The sequence below is a fragment of the Musca autumnalis genome, unplaced genomic scaffold (assembly GCF_047663935.1).
Source record: "Musca autumnalis isolate F117 unplaced genomic scaffold, ASM4766393v1 scaffold_1, whole genome shotgun sequence".
Lineage (NCBI taxonomy): Eukaryota > Metazoa > Arthropoda > Insecta > Diptera > Muscidae > Musca > Musca autumnalis.
Window position 1 is genome coordinate 42,935,218 of NW_027411644.1, and position 24,555 is coordinate 42,959,772.

A 24,555-nucleotide genomic window follows, 5' to 3' on the forward strand; every position below is an offset into this window, starting at 1 on the left:
TGGTTTATGTAATTCATACATAATCGTTTATCTTCTCATTTACCCTGTTTATTCAATTTTAAACTAACTTTAGACAATTATTTAATATTTCTCTTTTCATATACCTCACCGCCTGTACTTCAAACTGGATAACAATTGCAAAACATCATCAGATCGGTACATTAATCATAGATTCAGTGAAGAAACGTGATACTGGCAATTACACATGTAATCCTTCAAATAGCCCCAGTGTGACTGTGACGTTAAATGTTATAAATGGTAAGTAAATGATTATTGTTTTTCCAATATTTCCTCTTATTACCATATGCAAGCGAACTATGGAATTAATGTCAAAAGGAGAGAGAATAAACGAAAAAGATTACACAGTGAAGCTATTTCGTAAATAAAATACACTGCAGTTATCGGAAATAATTTTTTGCTTTCAATAATCCGCTTAAGTGTAAAAAAACAAATATTTCCAATTAATATCCCAAAATGAAGAAGAGAAGGATTAGCATAGAATACATCTTAAGTGAAGAAAAGAAGAAACTAATTTGAGGATAGTCCAATTGTACTTTTAGCTTTTTTTATGGGACCTGTGTCGAACACAATAATTAAACTAAAATAGGCTGTATCTACCTCTGCTGTTGTTTTGCCTGAGTAAACGACGAACATCTTGTGTGTGCCAGATATACTGACCATTGAACCGCGAAAGATCCCTGAAGATATCTACTACTAATAGCACCGACAGCAGGGACGCTATTTTTACAACACTTGACAGAAGAAATAAACTTTTTGTGTATTTAAAATCAAAATAGAAGGGAACCTTTGAGGTTATAACATGTCTTCGCATCACCCCTATACAACTTTATCATATGGTGTACACCCAAAATATTTTTTATGGTGGAAAATTTTGATCCCCATGTCCTCTTTTGTCTTTTCAAATTCTGTTGTGAACGTTTCTCAACAAATTTTCATTTTTAAGTTTTAACATTTGGATTCACTGTGTAATTTATATGGCATCTATATTGGTCCAGCTGAAGGACTAACTATCCATTGGTAATAGTTTCTAACCCGCGTTTGGTGTTTTTGTTGTTGTTGTCTATTGTTTACAAAACACAAACATGTGTTATGAACAAAGCCCCAGATGCAGGCAGGATGTTGGTGCCAACTACCAATGGAATACTACTGACACTAAATTGGGAATGAATAATGGTGTGATTATTCTGAAGAGCTGAGAAACAACAGCAAGAAACTAAAATAAAAAAATCCATTGGATATATGACGTGATAAATGTTCTTTTTTACTGAAACATGATATGCACAAAATGATGTTGTTGCTGTTATTTTTTTTTTCTTTTGATTGTTGTTGTATGTGTTAGCATACTCATCATTGAAATATCTGAGATATTATTGCAGTGTTCATTTTATTGCATTGTCCTTGCTAAAACACAAATGCTGACAATTTGTTTATGTCCTTCATGTTACTCCTCCTCCTGCTGCTGCCACTTCTGCATGTTGCAAAGCAAAATGGTTCAGTTGGAAATTGATGGAATTCATGTTGGGATTTAATATTTTTTCGATGCTCTCTCTCCCTGTATTCCTAAGTGTGTTATATAAATTGCTGTGATAATTGAAAAACAATTTGTTAAGTGATATGTGAGGGGGAGGGGTAGCGAGTGAGAAACAAAATAAAAACAAACCAAATGACAAGTTAGAGTTTATTGTTGAGTTTTTGGATTTTTAATAAAAATTATTGGAATTTATGAACATTTCGTCAAAAAATAAAAAGAAATAAATAAATAAACGAAAACAATTTGAATGTATGTATGTAAACAAAATCCCAACAAATATGGAATGTATAACAATTTATTATATGCATCATATGTATTTACAAGTTAAATATGTTTTCTAAAAGAATTTATCATGTACGTATATATATAAAAATGTTAGGCGGATTACGTACATACATAAACGGATTTCAGAATGAAATCGGATATTTTTTTAAAAGTGGTTTTCGATTTCCTTTATTTTTTGCTGTGGTGATGCTGCTCATCGGCAAAATATTTTAGTATTTATACCCTACACCACTATGTGGAAAGGGTATTATAAGTTTGTTTTGGGAAAAATTCATGTAACACCGCGAAATATTCGTCGGAGATTCCAATGTGGTATACCAATCTTCATATCTCGACGAGATAAAGCGATTTTGAGATGTGTGTCCGTCCGTCCGTCTGTCCATTATAAATTGTAATCAAACCCCAGGCCGCAATAATGGACCGATCGTCACGAAATTTTGTATGGAGGTCGGGTTCAGACCAGAATAGAACCCTATTTTTATTGGAGATGATCGTGAAATATTTAGCGGGTGAAATGGACCAAAAACATATTATTTATCAAATTTTGTAGCGGCTCTGTAGGTCGCAATAATAACCCGAAAGATCTCAATTTCTCTCTATTTGTTGCTTCGCACTCTGGAATACTGCGCCTTTTCATCTCATCATCCAATTGTTTGCGCCATCTATTCCTTGGCCTGCCAATTCTGCGTGCACCGCCAAGCGGTCCGTATTTATACGCCTTTTTAGCGGGTTCATTATTGCTCATTCTTATGAGATGGCCTAGCCAACGCAATCGCTGCATCTCGATACGATTAACAATATTGATGTCGTTGTATAGCAGATACAGCTCGTGGCTCATGCGACGTTGATATTCTCCGTCAACGCAGATTGGTCCGTAGATTTTTCGAAGAATTTTTTCTCAAACACACCAAGCACTGCCATGTCTGCTTGCGCAAGTACCCAGGCTTCGAAGCCATATTGTTTGCGCCATCTATTCCTTGGCCTGCCAATTCTGCGTGCACCGCCAAGCGGTCCGTATTTATACGCCTTTTTAGCGGGTTCATTATTGCTCATTCTTATGAGATGGCCGAGCCAACGCAATCGCTGCATCTCGATACGATTAACAATATTGATGTCGTTGTATAGCAGATACAGCTCGTGGCTCATGCGACGTTGATATTCTCCGTCAACGCAGATTGGTCCGTAGATCTTTCGAAGAATTTTTTCTCAAACACACCAAGCACTGCCATGTCTGCTTGCGCAAGTACCCAGGCTTCGAAGCCATACATCAGCACGGGTAGTATCAGTGTTTTGTAGAGCGTTATTTTTGTTTGACGAGATGTGGCTTTGTTTATAAACTGCTTACTTAAATCAAAGTAGCATCTGTTGGCCAATACAATTCTTCTTTTTATTTCACATTGTGTTTACAGAGGTGCCGAGGTAGACGAAGTCTTTTACTACCTCAATATTATAGGAACCAACTTCCACAGTCGGTCCGAGCTCAATGGACGCATTGCGCGTCGACACCATCAGCTTTGTCTTCTCACCGTTTTGCGCCACACCCACTTTAGCAGATTCTCCTTCGACCTTCATAAAGGTATCTGTTACTTCTTTTACGGATCGGCCCATGATTTCTATATCATCAGCATAAGCAAGTAACATGTGACTATTGGTGTAGATTGTGCCACTTCTTTTGACGTTTGCCTCTCGTATAACCTTTTCCAGCAGGATGTTGAAGAGATCACACGAAAAGCTGTCTGTGTGAAACCTCTTGGTACCAAACTCTTCGGTGAGGTTCTTTCCTATTTTAACTGAGGACCTCGTGTCAGTTAAAGTCATTTTACAAAGCCGGAAGAGCTTTGCGGGGATAAAAAATTCAGACATGGCTTGGAAAACCTTTGAACGCAACGGGCTATCGAAGGCTGCCTTATAATCGACAAAAAGGTGGTAGGTGTCGATCTGCATCTCTTGGGTCTTCTCCAGGATTTGCCGCAGGGTAAATATCTGGTCAATGGTGGACTTGCCAGGTCTAAAGCCGCATTGGTATGGTCCAATTATCTCGTTGACCATAGGCTTTAGTCGTTCGCACGATCTTGACACGATCTTGTAGGCAATAGGGAGTAGACTTATGCCCCTATAGTTAGAACATACAGTCTTATCTCCCATCTTGTGGACGGGGCACAGGATACTCAGGTTCCAATCGGCGTGTACTCGTTCATCCTGTCAGATGGTGCTAACTACCTGATGAATACACCTAATCAGCGTGTCGCCTCCGGTTTTGAACAGCTCGGCTCGCAAGCCATCGGCTCCTGCTGCCTTATTATTCTTCAGCCGATTTATTGCTGTCTTTACCTCATCTTGGCTGGGCGGTATACATTCAATACCATCTTCTGGGATTGGGACTGTGGTATCTTCGTCGTCTTCGCTGCTATTGGAAACTAACAGTTTTGAAACAAAATTTCTTTCAGTTACCAAATTACCTTGCTGGTCTCTACAGGAGGATGTGCCTGTACCAAAGCCATCAGTTTGATGCTTGACTCTTTGGTAGAATTTTCGGACTTCATTCTGGCTCCTGTACATCTCGATTTTTTCACACTTCCGCTTTTCCATCTCTCTTTTTTTCCAGCGGAAAAGACGTTTCTCCTCTCTCCTTTTCTCCGTGTATCTCTCTCGTGCGCTACGCGTTATCGGGATGAGGAGTGCTTTGATTAAGCAATTGGGCTAGTTGAGTGGAATATGATGTGGCTATCTGTTGTGATTGCAGCTTACAGATGTCTAACTTTCGTGTTGTTTCTGTTCGTACTTTGTTTGGGCCTCGGAACGATCGTACATCCAACACGCTCGATGAATGTCTTCCATCTATCACAACATGATCAATTTGATTTCTTGTTTTCTGATCTGGAGACAGCCAGGCGCCCTTATGAATATCTAGATGATTAAATCTGGTACTGCTAACTACCATGTTTTTTGCAGTTGCAAAGTCTATCAGCCTCACACCATTGTCAGATGTTTCACTGTGGAGACTGAATTTCCCGACTGTTGGGCCATAGATATTCTCCTTTCCAATTTTGGCATTAAAATCGCCTAGAATGATTTTAATGTCATGGGCAGGGCAACGGTCATATGTTTCTTCTAAGCGCTCGTAAAATATATCTTTGCTCTGTTCGTCCTTTTCTTCAGTGGGAGCATGAGCGCAAATAAAGCAGATGTTGAAGAATTTAGCTTTTATTCGAATTGCAGCAAGTCTTTCATTCACTGGGGTGAAGCTTGATACCAGATGTTTTAGCCTCCGACTAACTACGAATCCGCAACCAAACTCATGCTTTACGTCATGGCAGCTATGATACAGTGCGTCACCTTTAGGTGTTGTTGTGACTCCTTTCCCAATCCATCGTATTTCCTGTATGGCAGTAATATCGGCCTTGTACTTTTCAAGTACGTCTGCCAATGCGAAGACTGCACCTTCTCTATAAAGAGTGCGAACATTCCAGGTGCAGATTCGCAGATCATGGTCCTTAAAACGTTTGCGGGTTTGTTTGTTTAGAGGGGTTTTCTTTCGTTTTTATACCCTCCACCATAGTATGGAGGGTATATTAAGTTTGTCATTCCGTTTGTAACACATCGAACTAATCATTTTCGACCCTACAAAGTATATATATTCTTGATCAGGATAAAATTCTAAGACGATCTAGCCATGTCCGTCTGTCCGTCTGTTGTAATCACTCTAGCGTCCGCAATAATTGAGATAGAGTGCTGAAATTTTGCACCCGAGGGTCTTTTTTCCATATGCAGGTCAAGTTGGAAGATGGGCTATATCGGTCCACTCTTTGGTATAGCCCCCATATAACGATACCTCCGGATTTGAGGTATTTTGACGTTATTCGCCACATTTGCAGACCGAGCTAGCTATAATTTGGCACTTAGGGTTCCTAGTGATCAACAAACTTATATCCCAAAGGATATGGGCATAGGTCCATGTTTTGGTATAGTCCCCATATAACGGTACCTCCCGATTTTCGGTATTTTGAGAATTTTAGCCACAATTTTTAACCGAACTATCTGCAATTTAACATTTGAGGTTCTCAGTGGTCATGAAATATCTCCACCAAACATCGTCAAAATAGGTCCATATTTTGGTATAGCCCCCATATATCGGTACCTCCCGATTTTCGGTATTTTGAGAATTTTAGCTACAATTTTTAACCGAGCTAGCTGTAATTTGCCATTTGAGGTTCTCAGTGGTCATGAAATATCTCCACCAAACATCGTCAACATAGGTCCATGTTTTGGTATAGCCCCATATAACGGTACCTCCCGATTTTCGGTATTTTGAGAATTATAGCCACAATTTGTAACCGAACTATGTGCAAGTTGACATTTGAGGTTCTCAGTGGTCATGAAATATCTCCACCAAACATCGTCAAAATAGGTCCATATTTTGGTATAGCCCCCATATATCGGTACCTCCCGATTTTCGGTATTTTGAGAATTTTAGCTACAATTTTTAACCGAGCTAGCTGTAATTTAACATTTGAGGTTCTCAGTGGTCATGAAATATCTCCACCAAACATCGTCAAAATAGGTCCATATTTTGGTATAGCCCCCATATATCGGTACCTCCCGATTTTCGGTATTTTGAGAATTTTAGCTACAATTTTTAACCGAGCTAGCTGTAATTTGCCATTTGAGGTTCTCAGTGGTCATGAAATATCTCCACCAAACATCGTCAACATAGGTCCATGTTTTGGTATGGCCCCCTTATAACCGTACCTCCCGATTTTCGGTACTTTGAGCATTTTAGTTAAAATTTTTAACCGAACTAGCTGTAATTTGACATTTGAGGTTCTCAGTGGTCATGAAACATCTCCACGAAACATCGTCAACATACGTCGATGTTTTGGTATAGCCCCCATATAGCGGTACCTCCCGATTTTCGGTATTTTGAGAATTTTAGCTATAGTTTTTAACCGAAATAGCTGTAATTTGACATTTGAAGTTCTCAGTGGTCATAAAACATCTTCAACGGAACATCGTCAATATAAGTCCATGTTTTGGAATAGCCCCCATATAACGGTATCTCCCGATTTTCGGTATTTTGAGAATTTTAGCTGCAATTTTTAACCGAACTAGCTGTAATGATCGGTATTTTGAGAATTTTAGCTACAATTTTGTCTATTCAAAAATAAAAAATAGGTCCATGTTTTGGTATATCCCCCCATATAACTGTACCTCCCGATTTTCGGGAATTTTCAGTGGTCACGAAATTTCTTCACTAAAATTCGTCAACATGGGTCCAATTTTGAGGGTCTACATTGTTTTGATGAAACTACCCTCAATTTGACTCTTGAAGTTCCCTGCAACTATAAAACTTTTTCGCCAAAAAATTTAAAGATCGGTTGACTCTTTGATATAGCCCCGTAGGTGGTACCTTTCACCTAGCTGAACCCATTTTTTTAGATTAGATAACACTGTGCAATAAACTTGAGGTGAAAGTCTGGGGCACGGAAAATTCCTCTTGGGGAAGAAAGGCCTTGTTGAGTATATTATAAACCCCGAAGGACAGATGCGCCGTGAGTCGAACTTCCGCGTTATGGCGTGATGAAATTTTTGTTAGAGACCCTGTCTTTTTTCACTGTTGCTTAAGTGCTCTACAAAATACAACAAACAAAGATATAATGCTAATTCATGATGGCTTACAGGGTCTCTTGCAAAAACTTCATCACGCCATAACGCGGAAGTTCGAATCACGGCGCATCTGTCGTTCAGGGTTTTTATCTCTGCCCCAACATTTGTGTTCATAGTGTAATTTAAGCAATATTGGGAGGCAGTAGGAGTCTATCCATTGTCGAAAAGTTGTTCCACCTAAAAATGTGGACCCTAATTATTCCATTTTAATTAAGACTATTTTATGGTGGAGGATATAAAAAGTTCGGCCCGGTCGAACTTAACGACTTTTTACTTGTTCATAGTAGGCTGTTTTTTCTAGGGGAGGGTTACTAACCCGACGCCCAAACCCAAGTTTTTAACGTTCTTATAGGTGAACGCGCGGCACATGTTAACTCACTACCTTTAACGGGTGTTAAAGGCAGTTCCCCAGGTGACACCACGGGGAGGTCAGTGTCCACTTGAGATGAAAGAGAAACCAAGATAAATCCTGGGCTTTGCCATGTTAAAACCGGTCAGCACCGTTCCTTGGCATCTTCCATCCCCTACGTCCCCCAAGATAACAGAGATAACAGAGTTACAGCCTAATATATCCAGTTTTTTGTTTGTACTGTAATCATAAACACGCTAGAGGTCGCAATTATATCTCAATAGTCATGAAATTTTGTACGAGGTAAGAGATTAGGTAAAGGAAGATGCTTACAATTTTGGATGATGATCTGATATTATTTAGCGGGTGACATAGACCATTACTTTCGTATGAAAAATATACAAATTTTATTTTTGGTCTATATTTTAATTCCTGGAGGGCATATACCGGCAAAGTAGCCTACATATGGGAAAATAACTACTGACCTTTCCCTCGATGAAAATTGCAATAATGTGTCTGCTAGATAACGGGCCTACTGCCTAATATATAATGGGTTTTGTGTAGAGAACTACAATTTCCTCCCATGCTAAAAAATTTTCTCTATCATGACAGAGAAATTTTCAGTTCAGTTGTCCAGTTGTCGCCACCTATTTTATATCTCAGGATTTACAGTAAAGCGGATACATACAAAATACGACCAAAGATGTGTCTCATCGAAATAATAGTTTTAGACCCCAAGTTCAAAATTTGTTCGAAGACTTGTGTGAACAATAACTGGCGAAGTGAGAAACCGATCGATAGATCGGGTAAGACTATATCGGTCCACACCTTCGGGTACGTACGATACAAAATTCGGAGAAGTGAAATTTAAGAGTCCTCACGAATCGTTTTGAATTTTTCAGTAGATTGTCCTAGCTGTCCCCTTTACGATGGTACAATTGCAATAGCAAGTTCTTACTTCATGAGATTATGGCCGAAGAGCTCCAAGAAACCCTGAAAAAAAGAAACCTAAATAAAACAGCAAATCCGCAAGATAACTCTCAAGGGGATTTTCTGATTTCTCGTCAGTACAATTCAAGTAAAAAAAATGGGAAAGTGGGTTGTGCGCCAACATATTTTGCATTATAATAAAGGTGATATTTTCCTCATTGATTGACGGGCTTTCCTTTAGGGAAAGAGGGCGACTATTGTGATATATTCGTTCTTTGAATACCCACGACAACTTACGTTACATCGTTAGAAAGGTGATATTTTCTAAACATGGAGCTATACTGAAAATTTTTTATGGAGAAGTTTTTTGACCACTGGAAATCTCATTTATGGGTGCCGTTATATGGTGGCTATACCAAAATATGAACCTATACTGAACATTTTTATGGCTTAGGATCCATGGGGCTAACGATGGTATACAAACTTTGATGCGTCCAAAAATGTGCCTCTAATGTGAAGGAGGGACCAATATACGTCATTCTGACCTTGGATTTGATTCATATTTAATGGAATCAATATATTAGAAATGGCAATTGGGTTTTTTGCCAGTAAAATTTAGTTTTACGCGTTATTGAGTGAGTATACATACAAGTATGAAAAATGTTCACATGTTAAAAAAATTAAACACACTATTGCTCTTTAATTTGAGTAACCATTAATTAATTGGCTTAATTTAAATATTAAAGTTAAAATAATTTGAAAAACATGTCTCACTAGGACGCTGCAATACTCACCATAAAAATGTATACTGCTGTTGTTTTGTATCCTTATTTTGATCAATATTATGCGTCACAAACTATAATACCTGAGTTTATTGTTATTATTATTCCATCCTGAAATGCCCTTGGGATATTTTTTGTGGTGTTCAATGCACCAACACGAACCCCAACATCATTACTTTTACAATTATAGAAAAGAAAATACATATATAGTACGCATATTTATACATACATATGTATGTATGGACGTGTACGTGTTTTGTATTTTCCAACATGTTATGCCATGTAAAAATCATAATAAGTTGACCTAATTTGTACATTAATGCATACCGAATGATACATTTGTACTAAGGCGTTATTTACATATTCAATTTAAAATTTATTATTATTTTTCTGTTCTGTGTGAGTATTTTTTTCTCGCTCTCTCTTTGATTACTGCAGTGTGAGTGTATGTGTGTTTGTGTGCGTGCAAATTTCGATTGTATTAAAAATCATTTCCTGTCAATGTGTATTTTTGCAAAACAAAGGGTACGAAAATAAAAAAGAAAAATAAGCACCGCAAAACAATATTTATTTGATTGTATTGTTATTATGGAACAGTAAATGTTGTGTATGAGACAATCTCTAAATTATCAGAGAAAGGATATGAAATGTAACTGGAGCCCTTATTACATATATTGGGCAGAGGATATTATAAAATATAATGGCGGGAAAATCAATCATCAAATTGCAAACATGTGGCGAGCAGAATGCATGTGAGTCCGGTAGTTAGAAATAAATGGTTGATGAGCTAAGGGCTATGGATAGTCTCATACAGGGACGTACGCAGGGGGGGGGCACAGGGGGCCCGGGCCCCCCCCGAAATGGTTTGGTCGAACAAAATTTGTTAAGCTACTGTAACTAGTTATTATATTTTTTTCTCATAAAAATGTTTGTATGTTTGCAGATTTCAAATTAAAACTTATATTTTCTTAAGTTTCTGAACAAGTTTTGTAAGATAATATTTAAAAAATTTTTGTTTGTATGTTGTTTTCGAGAGAAACTTCCAATGCAATCTGAATTACTTCTTCATGTCATATCATTCCAATATCAAATTCGAATTCCATAATGAATATACTCTAAGTTTATGTCATATTCGAACTATATAGAGCTCTAGAGGCTTAAAACTCATTGTGTAACAACAAAATAACGAGTTCAGTATTGTGGGAATGGAAGTATATGAAGAAATGTCTATTGGATAAAATGTATGAAGGTCTGGTGCTTCGTGGACTACATCTTGAAAGCCAATTAGAAATTTGTTTTACTGACATCGCCAAAATTTTGTTATTCTATTTTAGACAAATTTGCTGCTAAACAGTATAATGAAGACAAATTAATTTTTGTGCGTCATTTGATTTTTTTCCTTTTTATCACCGAAGTATAATTGTAGCCTCAGACTTTAAGGTTACGAGATTATATACACTAGAATACGATACAAATAGGTCTCATCAAATAATGATTTTAGTCTCCACATACATATGTATGGACGATTTTCGTTTCAGACAAGATGGAAGTACATCCACCGTCCGTCCGTCTGTATCTCTGTTTGTCTGGCAGGTTGGAACTCATTATAACTCTCGAACGGATCAACCGATTAGGTCCAAGTTATGGATCTCGTAATGTTTTGTCCAAATTAAATTTAAGTCCTTTCGGTACCTCCGCCATAAAAGTACAAAAATTTTCACTAAAATGGTCGAAGGGACTAACCGATTCGGTCTAAAATCGAACCTAATTTGGACTATCTCGGTCCACTCGCAAAATTACTTCCAAAAGTACATCAACTTCCAAGAGAATATGTTTGGACAACATCTTCAGATCTCTCATACAAGTCTAACATAACTGCAGTTTAAAGACTGCTCGAGGATCCTTTGGACATTTTGTAGTCTTGTTTACAGCTAAATCCTATTTTTCGTGGACAAGTTCATGCTTCCTGGCAAAGCTCTAAATACTAGCTTATGGGCGCGGTAACTATCGAGAGGAGTGTCTCTCAAAATAAGATCCATTTCTAAAATTATTAGCTTATTATTAGCGAACAATTAAGTGGGGTTCAATAAGGATCGATTGTTATTTGTCAAAACTATATAGAACTAAGTCCATCAAATTGTTTGTCATCGAGTCCAAAAACTTCTAATCGTAAAATTAAGAAAAAAATATAACGTTTATTTTTTTAACATTATATTAAAAGTAAAAATAATCCTGGAATCAGACTCTATCTCTTCCGGTAAATAACACTGTGCGACATTTTTAAGGTAATCTTGTGTACACAATTTGAAGTGAGGATTTTTTGAAAGTATAGACCCAAAGTACAAAAGCCCTAGTTGCGTTTTGTTGAGTCAGATCCAGCTTGGATTTTATGGCCCCACCTAGAAATTGTTAAATATCGACTTTTTAAAGTAACTCGAGGCTATATCTCTGAAACCAATGCAAATCTTTTTCTGGCCTCTGAAGCAAATTTGTAGATAAGGGTCAGAATAAAATATTTGGACAAATAATGAACTGGAAAAACTACATTTATTACCTCAAATTTTATAATATATCTAAAAATTCCATAATTTGTATAGATTTCGCACCATATCCCCAAAACTGTTAAATTTTTCTTAATGTTTTCATTTGGAAACATATCAACGACAACGGCAGCCGATATTCTTAAAAGTTAGGCTAAGATCATCGAAATAGTTAAAATCTTGCTATAGCAAAGACAACGGTAATTCTTTGTGGTTGTAAAATTCTGCGATAAACTATAATGTGCGCCTGTATGATTAAAAACTTCAATACACTGAAAACGGGGCGTACATTTTACATGGGGACTTTACCGAACGTGGTCCAATATTCAATTTCAATTCTTAATATCCTACTCTGTAAATATTTAAAATTGTATACTAAATATTATGAATAATTTCTATTGAATTTATATACTTTGTACCAATATTTTATATAAAATACGAAAAATCCATTTTTTGCTTATTTTAAAGTACATGTAGAATAGAAAAAAAATTTACCGAGATATTAGCTTTCGAAGGGAAACATTTATTGTATTTTGTATATAGCATAGAAACTAAAAACGTCTTTTCCTCGAAGTGGCACTTTTGAAAGCGGTACCCACTGTAACTCGAAAACGGATGCTTCGGTCTTTATATGTTTTTGTGGGACTATTATACACATAAATCATGTGTTTAACGATTAGAGTCTTTAAAAAACTGCTGACGGAGTCCGAAAAAATATCAATTTTTTACAGTGTTTTTTTTATACCCTCCACCATAGGATGGGGGTATATTAAGTTTGCACTACGTTTGTAACTACTCGAAATAATCATTGTAGACCCCACAATCTATATATATTCTTGATCAGCGTGAAATTCTACATCGATATAGCCATGTCCGTCCGTCTGTCCGTCTGTGGAAATCACTCTAGCGTCCGAACGGATTGACGTAGGTGGATGAAATTTTGGGAAAATCTATTATATGAAAGCGGGCTATGTAGGTCCACGCTTTCGTATAGCCCCCATACAAAATGACGCGTGACGCGTCGTCGTTTTAAGGAATTTTTAAGATATTTGTCCCATTTTACCACCGAATTGGTTGTAATTTGGTATTTTGTGTCTCCTGAGGCCAAAAAACATTCCTACCAAAGTTGGTTTATATAGGTCCACGTTTTGGTATAGCCCCCATATAAAGTACGCGTCATTTTGATATATTTTGAATGTATTAGTCCCATTTGACAACAGAATCGGTTGCAACTTTGTATTTTGTGTTTCCAGAGGCTAAGAAACATTTCGACTATAAAATGTTTATATAGGTCCACGTTTTGATATAGACCCCCATAGGACGATATCTCCCGATTTTCGGTATTTTGAAGGTTTTGGCCTCATTATCACACCGAGATGGCTGAAATTTGGTATTTAGTCTTCGTTGGGGGTACAAAACTTCCTCCCAAGAAATTTGTAAGTATAGGTCTGCGCCATCATATAGCCACCATAGAACGGTAACTTCCGATTTTCGGTATTTTGAAGGTTGTGGCCACATTAATACACCGAAATGGATGAAATTTGTGGTGGAGGGTATAAAAAGTTCGGCCCGACCGAACTTACCGCTTTTCCCACTTGTTTTTGTTAAAATCGAAGTAATGATTTTAACTGTTCAAAATTTTTAAAAATTAATTTTAATTAATTCCGTTTCGATAATGGACAAGACACACAAACATCCCAGAAGGGACAAGGGAGACTTCTCTCATATCAATGAGTGCACCCCGATTCATATTAGCTCAATGATATGGGACCTACTGTTTATCGCCGAGTCTGAACGGCGTGTCTGAAGACACGACTTGTAGAGAAGTTTTACATGGCTGAAATACTGAGGTTGGTTGGCCGGGGAATCGAACCCACAACCTTCTGCGTGCAAGGCGGGTGTGCATACCATTGCATCACGGTGGCACCCATTTAGGTTCGTAATGATCCCACAAAAATATATGCCGATCGATTTATTCTTTTTTAAACTACAGTGGGTACCGCAAACTGCTTTAGTAAAAACAGCGCAGAATATATTTTTCAAAAAAACAAAAAAAAAATAAATAAATAAATTAGAAGGTAAATCAAGGTTTAATAGATTTCTTATAAAAAATGCATGAAAATGGCTTTTCTGATGCTTATAAGTGGTCATAACCCCTTAAAATAGCTTTACGTAACGCTACACAACATTTGAATTTTTCATGATTTTTGGTCAAGTTGGGCCCCCCCCGAAATGAAATCCTGCGTACGTCCCTGGTCTCATACACATACCAGCATTTCTATAATTGGGTTTCAATATAAATTGATTTTTGAATTGTTCTATTTATATAAAAGGGGAAACATTTAATGGTTATATTGTTGGTCGAATATTGTTAATAATGCCTATACAATCAATCAATTTCAGTAGAAACATAAAGAAAAATAAATATGACACATTGTATGCATGTAAAACGTAATGTAGAACAATTTAAACAAATTTAACGCTTCTTCTGGAATTTAAATGAGAAAAAAGGCTAAAAAACGTCTGTTGGAGATATTGCAATAAATAGGAATGGTAATATACAGAAAACCTTTCGAAAACTTCTATAGCCAGAAGATCTATTGACTTCTTCTATACACAGAAGACATCTTGAGGACTTCTATATACAAACACCATTTGAAGATATCTATAGACAGATGGCTTTTTGAGTCATCATATAGACATATGACATTTTGAGGTCTTAAATAGGCAGAGGACCTCTTGACAATCGACCTCTTGAGGTATCCATAGACAGAAGAACTCTTGAGGTCTCCTATAGGGAGAAGATCTTTTGAAATTTTCTGAAGACAAAACACCTCTAGTTGTTGCCTATAGGCCGAAAACATCTTGAAGTCTTCTTTAGGCAGAGGACCTGTTGGAGTCGTCTCAAGACAGAAAGCTTTTCGAGGTCTTCTATAGGCAGAAAACCGGTGGATGTCTTTTATAAAAAAAGAAATTTGAAGTGTTCTATAGAAAGAAAACCACTATAGGTGTTCTCTAGGCAGATTATATCCTTTGTAGACGGAATAATATTTTGAATTCTTCTATAGATCCTATAATTAGAGGGGCTCGAAAGATTTTCTGTGGACAGACAAGCTATTGTGGTCTTCTATAAACAGAAAACTTTTGAGGTCTTCTATATACACCTCTTGTGGTCTTAACCTCTTGAGGTCCTGTATAGAAAAAGATCTCTTGAGGTCTTTTTTTAAACAGAAGACCTCTTCATGTCTTCTACACAAAGAATACTTCTAGTAGTTTTCAATGAACGGAAGAACTCTTGAAGTCTTTTATAAACGGAAGACTTTTGAGGTCTTCTATAGACAGTAGAAGTCATGTGATCTTCTATAGACAGAAGACCTCTTATGGTCTTAAATGGAGAGAATACCTCTTGAGGTCGTCTATACACAGAATGCATCTTGAGGCCTTCTATAGACGGAAGACCTCTTAAGGGTGTCTATACACAGATGACCTATTGTAGTCTTCAATACACAGGAGACCGTTTGAGGTCTTTTATATGCGGCAGACCTCTTGATGTCTGCTATAGACAGAAGACCCCTTGATGTCTTCTATTTAAAGAAGACGCTTTGAATTCTTCTTTATCGTAACGATTTTTATAGACAGGAAACCTGTTGACGTATTCTACAGACAGAGGACATTTTGAGCTATTCAATAGACAGAGATCGCAAGAGGTCACCAATAGAGATCTTGAGATCTTCTATAGAATAATACTTGTGATCCTCTATATATAGAAGGCTCTCCTAGGCTTTCTATATATAGAAGTCTTCAATATCTATAGATCGAAAGCGTCTTAAAGTATTCTGTTGACAAAGGACCTCTTGAGGCATTCTTAAGGCTAGGCAGACCTGTTCATCATGAGGTCTTCAGTAGACAGACGACCTGTTGAGGTCCTCTGTAAGCAGAAGACGTTTTGAGGTATGTATTATGTAGTATTAACCTCTTCAGGTCTTCTATATACGAAAACCTCTTGAGGTTTTCTATATACGAAAACCTCTTGGGGTCTTCTATAGACATAAATCAATAGGATCTCTTGAGGTCTTTTATAAACAGAAGAACTCTTCGTGTCTTCTACACACAGAAGACTTCTAGTAGTTTTCAATGAACGGAGGATCTCTTGAAGTCATCTACAGACATACCACCTCTTCGGTTCTTCTATAGACGGAAGACTTTGGAGGTCCTCTATAGTCAGTAGAACTCATTTGGTCTCCTATAGACCAAATACCTCTTAAGGTCTTAAATAGAGACAATACCTCTTGAGATCTTCTATAGCCGGAACATCTCTTGAGGTCTTCTATGGACGGTGAGGTGATCTATGGACAGAAAACATCTTGAGGTCTGGAATACACATAAGACCTCTTTAGGCTTTCTACACACAGAAGAAGTCTTTAATATACAGAAGACCTCTTGAGGTCTTCTATTTACAGAAGCATTTTGAGGCTTTTTTATACAAGAGAGCTCTTGTGGTCTTCTAAACACAGAAAGTCTCTTGTGGTAGACAGTAAACCTCTCGATTTCCTCCATAAATCGAAGGCATCTTCTATAGACGGAAGACCTCTTGAGATCATCGATGGACAGAAAACTTATGGGGTATTCTATTGGCAAACGACTTCCTGAGGTTTCTTTAAACAGAAGACCTCTTGAATTATTTTTCGTCGTAACATCTTTTGTAGACAGAAATTCTATAGACGGAAGATATTTTGACCTTTTCAATAGACAAAGACCTCAAGAGGTCATCAGTAGACATCTTGAAATATTTTATAGAATAATATTTGTGATCCTTTATAGATAGAAGAAGGCTTCACTAGGATTTTTATAAACTTTCTTATGCTCGTCAAAAAAACCAATCATGGATTATGCACCATGCTCGCATATCAAAACAAAACGCTTGCACAGTGGTCGCTGCTATTGGCCAAAATTAAAAAATGTAAGTCTAATTTTTCGTACCAAATGTGTTCTTACCTTCTCCTAACATTTTAAATTTCTCTAAAATAAATTTGTTATGGATTACTTCTTTGAGAATAGCATCAAAAAAGAAAATTTAACAGGTTATACTTCAAAGTGAGTTCAGTGCAAAAGTTAGGTGAAAGTAAAATATTAATAAGAAACTAAATGAACTCTATATTGACCAAACTTAATTCGAATATTGAAAAACATTATATTGTATTGTAATGTCATTTCTTCAGTATAATTAAATTTTATGGAGTTAGCCTGCCTCCAAGAAAGATTTAGTGGCATTTCGGTCATTTCAAAGTAATAATGTATATAAAACCTTAAAAATTCCGGAAATCAGGCGGGCGGTACCACTATATGGGGACTCTATCAAAACTTGGACCCATTACAAACATTTTTTGCAAGAAGGTTTTCTAACACTATGGAATACCGATAGCCAAATTTTAGCCAATTGCATTGGAAGATGTGGTCAGGACCCCCAAAATGCCAGAAATCAAGGGGGTACCGTTCTATGGGTGCTATACCTAAATTTGGAAATATCTTGATTTTTTTTGCTTTTTTATTTTTGTTGCTATACTAATCTTTACTGAAAATTTCGTATTGATATCTGCACAGGAAGCATTTTTTCCCGCTCTTCCCATACAAGTTCGACCATAGTGCGTTGTCATGCCTCAACCAACGTATACACCGGATTTGGCACCCACTAATTTTTTCATTTCCCAAAACTGAATTTAGTCCAAATTTGTTTTCAGTTCAATTATATCAGCAACTACTTTCGGAAATTATCGTGTCCACCAGTCATTTTACATGGGCCTTATAGGATTGTTTTAGAGCTTGTGCACTCGAAAAAATTATATGATTGTAACCAGGACTGCATTAATCCTCGAACAGAGTTAAAACTGAACTTAAACGATCATTTGGAACTTTTGCAAGGAAAACGCCAGAAAGAGTTTTCCGTTATAACCATTTTCTAAACTTAACGTTTATCCAATCTTTTGGGCCCTTATATCAGAAGGTGTGGGCTTGCTCGACTTCCTTCGTTAGAAATTTAATACGTTCTTTGAATAACTCTTAAACTGCTTTTTATAAAAAGTTGAACTATTGTGAAGAAGGTACTCAAATGAGTGGGGCAATACAGTTTACCTTCAGTCCTTCTTGACCCATGCAACTTAGTGGAAAGCCAAACTAATTAAGTTTTACGGACACATAACTCATTGCTGAGCTTACTGCCATAGAACTCATTCCCATTTTTCGTCAGAAAACTAAATATTAATTTAAAAGTTCTTTATTAAAGAAAAATCTTAAAAACTAATTTTATTACAATGTAAATGAACTGTATACTATTTTAATTAGATTTAAACCAATGGCATTTATTTTCCGCTCAATAGATTTGCATTCATTCCATTGAGTTGGACCGTCATTCATTCATTGCTTCATTTCAATTTGACTATTCAAAGGCATTACTTTGCCAACGGAACAAACAGTTGATGCTAATCAGGATAGGTTCTTTGTAGAAAATTAACTGAAAATAGTCAAACAGCAACAACAATGAATGTAAAGATGTTTTGAAAATATTTTCTGTTTGTTTTCTAATGAAAAACTGAATGAAATGAAAAAAATGCTGTAAAAGAGAAAATAGTTTCAAATTAATTATGTGAATTTAGGAAGATAGCTCGATAATAATGTGAAATGGATTTGATGCTTTTAGATTTGTAGTGTTGTAGAATTCAAGGGAAGTATTTCGATAAATTAATTTGTATTAAATTAAATGATTTTTTTTTCAATTCTTAAACAAAAGTAAGGGGGTTTCTGCGTACTAAAGATGAGAGTTATATAGACCTACTAATCTTATAAAGAATATACATTAGTGTTATGACTTTTTTACAACCTCATATCCCTGTATTATAGCGTAATGAGTTTCTACATAAAATTACATAAAATCTTAATAATAAAGTGACTCGTTGAAAGAAGCTCACACATAAAATGATTTTAAAATTTGAATTTATCAGAAATTTGGGAATTTTTTTGAAGTCACTGTAAGTAGATCTACAGTTGAAAATAAACTTTAGAGCCACATGAGATAACCTAACTGACATAAAATTTGTTTCTCACTAATTTTCTTTAATTCTGAGAATCATAAAAATTTCGTAAACGGATTTTTATACCCTACACCGCTATGTGGGGAGGGTATTATAAGTTGGTTTTGCCCAAAAAGTTTGTAACGCATCGAAATAATGGTCGTAGACCCATACATATATATATATATATATATATATATATATATATATATATATATATATATATATATATATATATATATACCAAAATGAATGTCTCGACGAGCTGAGTCGATCTGGCTATGTGTGTCCGTCCGTCTGTCCATCTGTCCGTCTGTCCGTCTGTCCGTCTGTCCATCTAAACCTTGTAATCACGCTACAGGTCGCAATTTTGATCGGATCGTCACGAAATTTTGGGTGTTGATGAGGGTCCCGGAGGGGACAATATGGTGATGGTCGGACAATATTCAGGGGTCGGAATGGGCAAAAAACTTATGTGCATAAAAAGACAACGTTTTTTTCCAAAGCGAATATCTCAGCTTCTATATGGGGTATACCAAAAGCTAGACCTGACAATAAAAGTAGAAAATATCACCTTTCCAATGATGTAAAGTAAGTTCTCGTAGGTGATCAAACAACGAAGATATTACAATAGTCGCAAATAAAACCCAAATTTTCATTCTTGCTATTTTAATTATAATGACGAATATCACAGCTTTGGTTGGGGACTTTTCAAAAGAAAAGCCTGACTATGAAAGTAGAATTTCGGTAATACGTAACATTTTTCCATTTTTTTGGAAATCACGCTATAGGTCGAAATTTTGATCGGATCGTTACCAAATTTTGGTGGTTATTAGGGGTTCTACAGAGGAAGAAGTCTACTGATTTTGGTGATGGTCGGATAATATTTAGGGGTCGGAATGAGCAAAAAAGTTATTTGGAGAAAAAGTCAACGTTTTATTTTAAAGCAAATATCTCAGCGTCTATAAGGGGTATATAAAAAGCAAAACCTGCTAACGAAAGTAGAAATATCACATTTGCAACGATGTAACGTATGTTGTCGTAGGTGGTCAAATAACGAAGATATCCCAATAGCCGCTAATAGAACACAATTTTTCATTTTTGCGATTTTAATAATAATGGCGAATATCACAGCTTTGGTTGAGGACCTTCCAAAAGTAAAGTCTGACTATGAAAGTAGAAAATCCCACCTTTACAATGATGTAAAGCAGGTTCGTAATACATCCCATTTTTTAATGGTTTTGTAATCACACTACACGTCGCAATTTTGATTGGATCGTCACGAAGTTTTTGGTGTTAATGGGGGTCGCACAGAGGAAAAAGCCTATTGATTTTGGTAATGGTCGGATATTATTCAGGGTTGGGAATTTGAAAAAAAAACTTATTTGGAGAAAATGCCAACGTTTTATTTCAAAGCGAATATCTCTCTTCTGTAAGAGGTATATCAAAAACAAAACCTGGCAAGAAAAGTAGGAAATATCAACTTTACAACGATGTGAAGTAGGTTGTCATAGGTGGTCAAACAACAGAGATATCGCAATAGTCGGTAATGCATCCTTTTTTTCATTTTTTGTGCAATCACAATACAGGACGGAATTTTGATCGGATCCTCGAGAAATTTTTGGGGTTGATGGGGGTCTCACAGAGAAAGAAGCCTATTGATGGTTGGCGTACATCCCACTTTTGCATTTTTTATTATACCTTCCACCATAGTATGGAGGGTATATTAAGTTTGTCATTCCGTTTGTAACACATCGAACTAATCATTTGCGACCCTTTAAAGTATATATATTCTTGATCAGGATAAAATTCTAAGACGATCTAGCCATGTCCGTCTGTCCGGCTGTTGTAATCACTCTAGCGTCCGCAATAATTGAGATAGAGTGCTGAAATTTCGCACCCGAGGGTCTTTTTCCACAGGCAGGCCAAGTTCGAAGATGGACTATATCGGTCCACTCTTTGGTATAGCCCCCATATAACGGTACCTCCGGATTTGAGGTATTTTGAGAATTTTAGCCACAATTTTTAACCAAACTATCTGCAATTTGACATTTGAGGTTCTCAGTGGTCATGAAATATCTCCACAAAACATCGTCAACATAGGTCCATGTTTTGGTGTAGCCCCCATATATCGGTACCTCCCGATTTTCGGTATTTTGAGATTTTTAGCTACAATTTTTAACCGAACTAGCTGTAATTTGCCATTTGAAGTCCTCAGTGGTCATGAAATATCTCCACCAAACATCGTCAACAAAGGTCCATGTTTTGGTATAGCCCCCATATAACGGTACCTCCCGATTTTCGGTATTTTGAGAATTATAGCCACAATTTGTAACCGAACTATCTGCAATTTGACATTTGAGGTTCTCAGTGGTCATGAAATATCTCCACAAAACATCGTCAACATAGGTCCATGTTTTGGTATGGCCCCCTTTAAACCGTACCTCCCGATTTTCGGTATTTTGAGCAATTTAGTTACAATTTTTAACCGAACTAGCTGTAATTTGACATTTGAGGTTCTCAGTGGTCATGAAACATCTCCACGAAACATCGTCAACATAGGTCCATGTTTTGGTATAGCCCCCATATAACGTTATCTCCCGATTTTCGGTATTTTGAGAATTTTAGCTGCAATTTTTAACCGAACTAGCTGTAATGATCGGTATTTTGAGAATTTTAGCTACAATTTTGTCTATTTCGTTAATATACATAGGTCCATGTTTTGGCATATCCCCCCATGTTACTGTAACTCCCGATTTTCGGGAATTTTCAGTGGTCACGAAATTTCTTCACTAAAATTCGTCAACATGGGTCCATGTTTGAGGGTCTACATTGTTTTGATGAAACTACCCTCAATTTGACTCTTGAAGTTCCCTGCAGCTATAAAAATTTTCGCCAAAAAATTTAAAGATAGGTTGACTCTTTGATATAACCCCGTAGGTGGTACCTTTAACCTAGCTGAACACATTTTTTTAGATTAGATTAGATAACAATGTGCAACAAAATGGAGGTGAAAGTCTGGGGCACAGAAAATTCCTCTTGGGGAAAAAGGCTTTGGTGAGTATATTATGAACCCCGAAGGACTGATCCGCCGTGAGTCGAACTTCCGCGTTATGGCGTGATGAAATTTTTGTTAGAGAACCTGTGGGCCATCAGGAATTAGCATTATATCTTTGCTCACTTTTGCTTAAGTTCTCTACAAAAACAACAAACAAAGATATAATGCTAATTCATGATGGCTTACAGGGTCTCTTGCAAAAACTTCATCACGCCATAACGCGGAAGTTCGACTCACGGCGCATCTGTCCTTCGGGGTTTTTAATATACACACACCAAGGGCTTTCATCTCCAAAAGGAATTATCTCTGCCCCAACATTTGTGTTCACAGTGCAATTTAAGCAAAAGTGGGAGGCAGTAGGAGTCTATCCATTGTCGAAAAGTTGTTCCACCTAAAATTGTGTTATTATTCCATTTTAATTAAGACTATTTTATGGTGGAGGGTATAAAAAGTACGGCCCGGCCGAACTTAACGACTTTTTACTTGTTTTAGTTGTACTGACGATGTACTTAAATGCGTTTCAACAAAATTGACCTGTATTAATGAAGACATTCAGAGCAAAGGCACTAAGCTATCCCAATTTTAATATTTTGAAATTTACCAGTGAAAAGCTTATGCACGGGAGTAGTGGTGTAGGGTATCACATAGTCGGTCCCTACCCGACTAAAGCCTTGGTTCACTTGTTTTAATTTATTTTTTACAAAAAAGAAAATATATTTACCAGAAATTTCTCCGAAGTGACAACAGATATAACAACACATGTTATTAAATGTTTTTTCTTCTCTATATTTTTTCAGGTGAATCCTCGGCATCAGCAGTCACTTCATCAGCTCCCGTTACCACAAAAACCTACTCGGCATGTAGTCTGGTATTAATATTCAGTGTAATTATGATTGGTGGTCATAGGACATGACATGCTTAGATGTAGACATCAACAACATCAGCAAAACCAAAAAACAACAACAACAGCACCACAAAATTCATAAACTACACAAAACATGAAACATCAAATGAAATAAATTTATTAAACAACAACAAAAAACTGCTGCAAAATCAGAATAAAAAAACCAACAACAGAACAAAATTTATTGAAATAAATTAAAACAACAACAACAAAAGAACTTAAATAAAATAAATATCTGCCAACACAACCGATGATTAAATAAATCAAACACTTTAATTAGTACGAAGACAAAAATAATAGTAATAATATTGATAAACAAAAAAATATAATTTAATAAAAACAAAACCAAAAACCCCCTAAAACAAACATACTCTAAATTATTTTTAAGTTAACTACATAAATAATGTTTTAAATAATATTGAATACAAAAAAACGTAAAAGAAAACAATGAACGAAAGAGATAAATTATGTTAAAAAATAAAACAAAACAAATAACAATAATGAAATGAAACTATTAATATAAATATATATGATATACATATTAAACAAAGAAATAAATAATAATAAAAAAACATTTTTAATCAAAACACTTTTTTTAATTATTTAATATTACGTTCATTACTGAGGAAGAGTTATAATGTGATTTCTTTTCGTCATCATTTATAGTAACTTACAACATTTTGTTGTTATTTGAACATAAACATGTATGTATGTGTATGTTTTATGAGACATAAGGGTGTATATGTTAAAATGAGTTTTTCAGTTATATGTATATGAATATTAATTAATATTTTGTAAATATTCCTTATTTAGTAATACTGAAAGGCATTTCATAAATTGTAGTAAAAATATAATGGGTGGTTAAAAATATAATGAATGTAAACTACACCTAAACCTCAAATTCGTTTCTGCATTTCGTTGGGCATTTCTTCATTTCAGACTAACTTAATTTGAACCATGGAAAATCAAACAATCAAGCATATCGTGAACTTCATGGTTTTTTTCCGAAAATTTAATCGGCCAAATTGCATACAATATTGCTAAAAATATGAGTATACAGGGTCTGTAGAAGAAGCGAAATGCTCGTACAGATCGTAATGTATATTTTTCAAAGACATAATTTTTTTAGGAAAAAAAAAAACAAATATGAGAAGGCTATATTCGTACGGGCTGACCATGTAATATCCTCTGGGCACTATTTTTCCATGAAATTAATTTTATGTGATTGCGGCACGTTATGTGTTATTTTCTTTATTTTATAATGCACAGACGGACCGTTTTCTTCAAAAAATTAAAGTTTTTATTAGGAAAATAAAAAAATACTAAAGGCATTACAACTTGCTTTCGGTGATTTTTTACCGAACACGGTGCCCCTGAACTAACTTTAAATGAAAGGTGCTTACACCTGGGAATTTTTTGCAGATTCT

The 24,555-nt window shown here is 36.0% G+C and overlaps 1 protein-coding gene across 1 annotated transcript in view; it reads left to right on the forward strand.

Annotated features, from left to right (window-relative positions):
- dpr11 (defective proboscis extension response 11) overlaps positions 1–23,573 on the forward strand; it is a 255,589-nt gene extending 232,016 nt beyond the window's left edge. Inside the window, exons 6-7 of the mRNA XM_073973776.1 lie at positions 153–258; positions 23,022–23,573. Of these exons, the coding sequence (XP_073829877.1) occupies positions 153–258; positions 23,022–23,137 (222 nt within the window). The 3' untranslated portion in view covers positions 23,138–23,573. The remainder of the gene's footprint in view (positions 1–152; positions 259–23,021) is intronic.
- Positions 23,574–24,555: the final 982 nt, after the last annotated feature.